At 41.4% G+C, this 7,885-nt stretch overlaps 1 protein-coding gene across 1 annotated transcript in view; it reads right to left on the reverse strand.

Annotated features, from left to right (window-relative positions):
- Positions 1-7,885, reverse strand: part of map4k5 (mitogen-activated protein kinase kinase kinase kinase 5) — a 50,122-nt gene that overhangs the window by 22,668 nt on the left and 19,569 nt on the right. Inside the window, exons 10-16 of the mRNA XM_037694615.1 lie at positions 6,101-6,232; positions 5,835-5,897; positions 5,660-5,741; positions 4,947-5,066; positions 2,940-3,012; positions 647-693; positions 483-550 (exon numbers count right to left, since the gene is read on the reverse strand). Of these exons, the coding sequence (XP_037550543.1) occupies positions 483-550; positions 647-693; positions 2,940-3,012; positions 4,947-5,066; positions 5,660-5,741; positions 5,835-5,897; positions 6,101-6,232 (585 nt within the window). The remainder of the gene's footprint in view (positions 1-482; positions 551-646; positions 694-2,939; positions 3,013-4,946; positions 5,067-5,659; positions 5,742-5,834; positions 5,898-6,100; positions 6,233-7,885) is intronic.

Consider the following 7,885-nt stretch of genomic DNA (forward strand, 5'->3'; position numbering starts at 1 on the left):
ATTAACTTGAGGTTAACTTGAGGTTAACTTTATTAACTTGAGGTTAACTTGAGGTTAACTTGAGGTTAACTTGATTTGACCGTGTTTATAACCACTCGTTTTATTTTTAATTGCTTTTTGAATTATTGTCTGTAGTTTATTTGTTGTCAAACTGGTTTCTCTTGAAAATGAGTCCTCGTGACTCCATGACACTAACCTGCACAAATAAATGTTGAATATATACACGTGCACACGCATATGCAGTGGTAGCCATTTTGGACTTTGACATGGCAACTAAATTTTCAAAAGGCATTTTTCTTAAGCCTAGATGTTTCCACACACCAACATGCATCTCACTTACTTTTCACGTTAACATGCTCACAACATGCACAAATTGATTAAAGGGTATTTCTAATTCCCCTCTTTGCTCCGTGACGGGGGACACAAAGTGCATTTATCCAACACAAGCCAGACCGTGAGACAGTTCCCGGTCCGTACAGTACCTGGGTGTGAGTCCTCCTTCTCTAAAAGGACTCCATCGCGAGGGGAAGTCATGATCTTTATTCACATCCTGTGGAAAGGCAGATGTGCTCGTTTTATTTCTGTATTGAAAAAGCAGCAAACGAACATTAAACTGAGCCTTTTGTATCAAAAGAAGTTTCTTTACCATTTCAGAATGCGCCTCAGTTTCCTTCGAGATGTGAATCTTGTCGCCTGTAAACAAAAAAGACTTCAGTCGTTTATCTTGGACACTTTTGACACTAGAGGGCAGCAAACACCAAAACACAAAACCCTCCATCATTAGAAGAAACTCTTTGCAGCCAAGGAAAACAACTGAAACGTTTTTGACTTTGTTCGAGAGTCTGTCAGCAAAATATCTCAAAGCACACAAAGAATCCTAATGACACTTACAGGAAATCATCAATGGATGAATGTCTACAACAATAACAGTCTATTTTACAGATTTTGACCTAAAGGTTATTGTGGTGGTAGCTGAGCATCCTTCACAACACACTTGAGTGTGACATTGGATGAGATTAAACAAAATGTTTTCCAGGTTTGACCAAAATGGCCCCGGCGTCCATGAAGCGGATTTAAGATGCTGCTTTATGACCGTTTGGTCCGAGACAGGAAGAAGTTCGTCATTAAAGGTAAACACAGGTCACTCCTGAAACTGAACAGAACCGTTCATGTGGAGAAAACCTGTTCGGAAGCAAGACTTGAAAATAAATTATCTTCTTCACTTGGGTTTCAGGTCACATGGAGCGAAAGATGTGACCCAGTGGGACTAACTGGTCTGGTGCCAGGCATAAATGTGACGATGCTCTTCTGACGTAAGAGCGGCAGAAGGAGAGATCTGGCTGCTAAACCTGGAAGTTGTGTTGGTTTTTAAAAACAGATAATAGAGAGGTAAAGTTAATAAACTAAACCTGCTCGATCCAAACACCATCATAAAATGTCTACAAAGATGTTTATCAGGGGATGTTTTCTAATAGAGTTATGATCTTACACACAGGATTAAAACTTGTCTTATCCAGTGTTGGTGACCCAAAACATGAGAATCATTAGAGACGTTTGCTTAGTTTCAGGTCATCCAACACAACGTTTAAATACGTACATACAGGGTGGCAGCCATCTTGGATTGACATGGCAACCCAATTTATGATGGTGACCTTTGTTACGCCTAGATGCAGCCACACCCAAAAACACCAGTTTGGTCCTTTGGTCTTCAAAGGGTCACAGCTTGTCCCCTGCAGACCAACACCCAAGGCTCTTTCATAAAACACTTCAAGCTGGGACACCTTCTGGCCACTTCACTGGGATTTCTGAATGGAACGAGGGGACGAGGGGGGTTGAAGCTAACCCACCCTGATGGGTCTTTGTGGGAAAAAACCAACACTACCTTGGCTGGCAACAAATTCATAAAGGCCACACATGTTCAGACAAAAGAGCATTGATGCTGGCGGGAGGTAAGACCAGCTGAGGGAGGGCCCTGTGACGTAGAACTGGACGTAGCTGTGTAACAAAAATTAGACCGTCTCAGACAGCCCCGTTCTCAACACCAGGTCCGGGCAGAAGGTTTTCTTTCAGGGGTATGTTTCAATATGTGGAAGTGTTGATGCAGAAAAGCAGGTGAACGATGATGGTCAGTTCTCTTCTACTGCTCCACCGAGGAGCAGATGAACAAAGATGGTCAGTTCTCTTCTACTGCTCCACCGAGGAGCAGATGAACGAGGCTGTTAAGAAGCACAGCAACAACTGAACCATCAAAATCTATGAAGGTGAAGAACTCGTGGAAGGAGACCACACAGGAGACACAGGCAGAACCAGTTTGAGAATCACTGCTCTACAGTGCGGTCCCATTCCTCAAGAAGCTTTGAAAGTGAGCTTTGGACCTCAACAAAGACCCTCTCACTCTTCTGTCACTAACTTGGACCCCTTGGTGTCCCCCAGTGAAGCTAGGACTTAAAATTGGCCCGTCTTGGTCTGTTCCATTGTTTGTTTCATGCAAAAGGAAAGGTCATAATGTTGGAAAAATTAAGATAAAACCCAACAGGATGTACATCTGGTACAAAAGATTACAGCACAACCACGCAACTAACACGGCAAAGAATGCATCTCTACAAATAAAAACATGTGAGACCCATCTCAGCTTTGTGTATCACAGATGATGTGGGTCATGACCACAGACTACTGGCAAACCAGACAGTGTTCAGCTTCAACACAACTTCCCTGAAAACTACTAGAACATTAGGTTTGTACAAATAAACAGGCTCCTCCCCCTAAATTTATATGAACACTGAAGTTGTCTGGAAACAAGTTACTGAGAACTTAAAAAATAAAATAAAATCTGCAAGATTAGCGGATTGGCCCTCAAACATCCTACTGGGTCTAAAAAGCCCAGCTGACTGATGGTGGGCATGAGCACAGCACACAGGAAGGTCTTGGTGTTGACGTACTGTCTGAGTGCGTCCTCTCAGGTTTGCCTTGTTTGGGGGTGGGACGAATGGTGTGTCGGACATCAGGGATGATCTGAAACAAACAAAGGGAGGAGGCGGTTGATAAAACACAATGTTTGGATTAAACAGTCGGAGTGATTGAGTTTTAGCAGCTTACAGTCATGGCTCAAACAAAGTCCACCCTCCTGCAACTCCAGGGGTTTCTGCATCGGACAATACAGACGATCCGATCCTGACCCGGTTCTGAAGTTATTCGAATATAACCTCGTTCGTACAAAAACTCGGGTCATTGTGCACGAGCTGCTTGCTGTGGGGGGACGGCTCCAACAAGTGTCCCACCCTCAGTACTAAATATTCTTTTAAAATTTTTCTGATTTGATAAAAACTTGTTCTTCAGTTGTATCAGTCTCAGGTTGTGCTGCAGTTTAGTCTCTTGGGTTCAGAGCTTTAAAGTGTCCAATAGTGAAGAGGATTACCACATGTTTCACCCTATAAGTCACAGCTTTTAGCATAATTTACATGCCCTGCGACTTATACGCAGAAGCGACTTATGTTTTTTCCCCGTATTTATAAATCAATTCTTGGCAGAGATGTGACCGTTTTCATTATCACTGAAAATATTGAACACTAACATTTTCAGTCGCTAGACGGCACTCGAGTTGTATGGCATGCTGTTGTGTCATGTAAAAGGTAAAAGTGGCTATTAATGACACAATCAGCTTGCCATATGCTGCCACCTTCGTCCAGCTCGCCTGGAGGAAACGTCAAATCAGCTTCATTTCTCTGCGCCGCCCCAGAGAAACGCAGTTAATTTGACCATTAAAGTGCAATTTTCAAGTCAAAGTTCAACTGAGACACACCTTTACTATAATGTCGAGCAAACAAATAATTGTTTTAGGTGCTTATCTAGTTAAATTTCAAAGAAATGCACAGCGAGTCCTCCCGTGCACGCGCCTACTTCTGCGTATCGGCTTTTGAAATGCAGCTGATTTGACCGTCAAAGTGCATTTTTTAAGGAAACGTTAAAACTGAGACACCTTTGCTATAATTTCGAGCAAACAATAATTGTTTTTAGGTGTTAATCTTGTTAAATTCTTGTTAAAGTCCTCCTGTGCACGCTCCCATTTGGCAGCCCATCGATTTTTGGCACAACACCGGCCCACATTTCCAGGTTGTCAGCGGTGACACATAATAGATGCGACGTATTTATGGATTTTTCCACTTTATTAGACAGATTTGGACTGATGCGACTTATAGGGCGGTGCAACGAGTACGGTGGAAAATACGGTAAACTGCAGAGGGACAGAAACAGTTTAGATTATGTTGATGATTGCGTTACGTAATAAAAACCAGCAGTATGCCAATGTCCTGTCTCTGAGGGATTGAGTTATTCTGGACAAGAACTGAACATATAAAAATTTGTCTTTTAGTGTTAATATTGTTTAATTGCAAGAAGCTAAGCAGCTCCTTTCTCACCATGAAAGACACAAACGGGCAGAGCGTTCGGTCTCTCGGGCTCAAAGTTTGGTCATGTGTGCAAGATGTTGATATTTGACACCGTAGAAAAAAAAATGGCGGACGTTCTTTTTTCAAGAAAACACTAGAACCTGAGTTATGCGTTAAAAACCCTTTGTGAAACTTGTTAGTCATGAAGTGCCGGGAGCCGTTTCCTTGAGAATCATCACATTATCATGCATCCGAGCAGTTGTTTGTTTGCTCCAGTGCTTGCAGTCAATAGCCTCCGGGTGTTTTTCACTCATCGTGGCCAACACAGTGCCGCTGCTGTCTGGGCAAGAAAAGCACAATGACGCCGAAAAGGCACTGGCACCACCTCTTTGGCTGCTACATAAATGTAATGTAGACCCCCTTTGGAATAATAATGTTAATGAAGAGAACAAGTGGGGGGAAGGGACACTTCAGGAGAATGCAAGAGGCGAGTCAGAAAAGATGATGAATTATTTTTGATAAAAAGAAAGATTATAATGTTATAACGTATTCAGTGATTACCTCAATGTCATCGTCATCGTCCCCTCCAACGTAATGTTGGTGGTTATCTGGGTTGTTCATTTTGTCCAAGAGATCGACGGCGAGCCTCCGTGTCAGCCCCGTTTGGGCCACAAACACATGCTGAAGCAAAAAAAAAAACAGGATTAAAGACATTTTTATTCAGAATATAATTATGGGTTTTATTTGATCAATATGGACTATTTTCAACAAGTTTAACTAATACAGATAATGAGTAAATGTAGACATAAAAAAAGAGCAGTCAATATGCATTTAACACGTTCAAAAACAACCTTTTGTCTGGTATCTTGATGAAATAAAACATAAAATGTAAATCAACAGGATTTTGGTCAAACACAAACAGCCCTCTTAGGAGCTCTACAATTCACACATACTGTGGGAAAATTATTTAAACTCACAGGAAGCCAAACTTTAGGTGTATGAGCATTTAATACGTTTGAAAGTTTTACAAAATCATAGTTTGTTTTATGATTTTTCCCACAGTCTCATCAACAGTCGGATGAAACGGATGACCCAAAACACTAAATCTCCTGCTGTGTGCCATTTCAACACCAACTCAAATAAGAGGCAAAAGTGTTTGATGTTTGAAAAAAAACCTCAGATTCTTTACTTGGAAAAAATTTAAATTTTCAAATTATTCCAAATATAAAAATAATATTTTACCAATCGTAAAGGACAAGAGTGAGATTTGTTACCGATAGAAGTTTCTCAGCTGTGGGGCGCTTTTTGGGGTTTTTTGTGAGAGAAACTTTAACAAAGTTATGGAAAGCAGCAGACCTGTAAGAGAAGACATTTACGTTTGAAAGCACCCACATGGTAGAAGATCGCATCACGTGGTAACCTTCCAAACAGCACACTGGTTACACTCACCATTTGTTTTTGTCTTTAAGCTTAGGAGGCTGGAAACCACTCTTGGACATCAAAAACAAAGCCCTAGACAGGACAAAGAAACGAGTTCAGAGAATGCTCCCAAAACTTAATGATAAGGCCTTCAGGATTTTCTATTCATATCCTGAACGTATCGCTTTAAAACAGGATGACCGCTCGAGCCACTAAGACGTGATGTAACATTCAAAGAAACACAAAAGCAGGAAGCAGCGCAGGAATCTTTCATGACTCTTCTTGATGAGACGTACCTCATTGGATGCAGGTCAAACATTGGAGGCTGCAGCTCGGCCAGCTCGATGGACGTGATGCCCACGGCCCAGATGTCACACAGCTGGTTGTAGCCCCCGTTCTTCTCCACGGCTGCTACCTCTGGAGCCATCCTGAACAAAGACAGGACACAAACATTACTAAAAACAAAATAAAAACACACACTGTACAAAAACGTCCACTGTTACCGAGAGCTTTGAACAGTGAATGTTTGTAGTTCTGGGGATGACTGGAATTAAACCTGATAACTTAATACGTACCAGTAACATACACAAATATGTACAGTAAATGTTTTTTTCTGGACGATGCCTGTAACACGGCTGGATGAAAATAAATGAAAACAGTAGCCTGGCAGGAGACGCCGAGCTTACGTGCAGCAGCTCCATTTCCTCCTTGGACAGCCACATCGACGGCCTTTACATTGAAAGCTGCATCGTGCATTTGTTCGTGTGTTTTCCATGATGACGGTCTGTGCACGAAGCGCAAAATAACTGAAGTATTGAGTGTGTTTGATTTATGGTACAGCAGTCCCTCGCTACTTCACGGTTCGTTTATCGCGGACTTGCTCTATTGCGGTTTTTCAAAATAAGATTGGACATGACACACAAGTGGCTGATTGATTGATGAGCCGCACGATCGGCATGGAATTTTTATTTAAAATGAATTATTTTAAATTATTTAGCACCTGCTGCATTTTTACGCAGCCCTTACTGCAGAAGCTTCCTGCTGCAGCTGATCAGCTGCTCTCCGTGCATTTGGTCTTTTTTGTTTTCATTTATCCTTTATTTAAACAGGTAGTCTCATTGAGTCACAAGAACTCATTTTCAAGAGAAACCTTTCTGTGTTCTTCGTGCATGATCAGCTGTTCACCGTGCGGAGAGGAGAAGTGGGCGTGGCCAAGAGCGCTTGCAGGTGGCTGAGAGCAGAGGAGGCAGGGAGCTTAAATCATGACATTCTGTGATCTTTTAGAGCCTTTAGAGTTTAGAAACATTGTTTAGAATATTAATAACATTAACTAATTAACATTAATATTGATAATATGGATATAATACAACTTACTATATATATATATATAATAAAAATAAACTACTACATACTACGTGTACTACTATTCCTACTTTGCCGTTTTTCCACTTATCGTGGGTCTTCAGGGAATGGATCCCCCGCGATAAACGAGGGACTACTGTAATTGGAAGTTTCATTTGTTCACTGTGACCTGTTTGGTAATTTAATTGGTCTGATTACATTATTATTATTATTAACCTTTATTTCTATAGGTAGTCTCACTGAGTCAAGAGGACCCACTCATTCATTCAAACATTATTTAGACAGGTTAATCCCATTGAGCCTTGGGGACTCATTTACAAGAGAGACCTGATTTCTTAACTCCCCCAAGAGAGATGTGTATTGGGCAGCTCTGTGAGCGCCCGGGTGTGACGAGGCTAAATGTTTTGGTGCCATGAAGCTCGTTAGTCCGTCAAAAAAAAACAAAACAACAACCATAAATTAATTGCAGCATTGTATAAGCTGCGGGGTTCAAAGCCTGTGAAAAAAGTAGCAGTTATAGATCAGAAATTACAGTATATGATGGTGGCCATCTTGGATTTTGACATGGCAACCCAAGTGATAGTGATTCTTTTTATACAGTAGTCACTCGTTTAATCGTGGGGGATCCATACCCTGATGACCCGGGATAAGTGAAAAATCACGAAATAGGAATACTAGTACAAGTAGTAAGTAGTAGTTTATTTTAGAGTGTGTGCGTG

The sequence above is a fragment of the Nematolebias whitei genome, chromosome 21 (genome assembly GCF_014905685.2).
Source record: "Nematolebias whitei isolate Nwh7 chromosome 21, NemWhi1, whole genome shotgun sequence".
NCBI classification, from domain to species: Eukaryota; Metazoa; Chordata; class Actinopteri; order Cyprinodontiformes; family Rivulidae; genus Nematolebias; species Nematolebias whitei.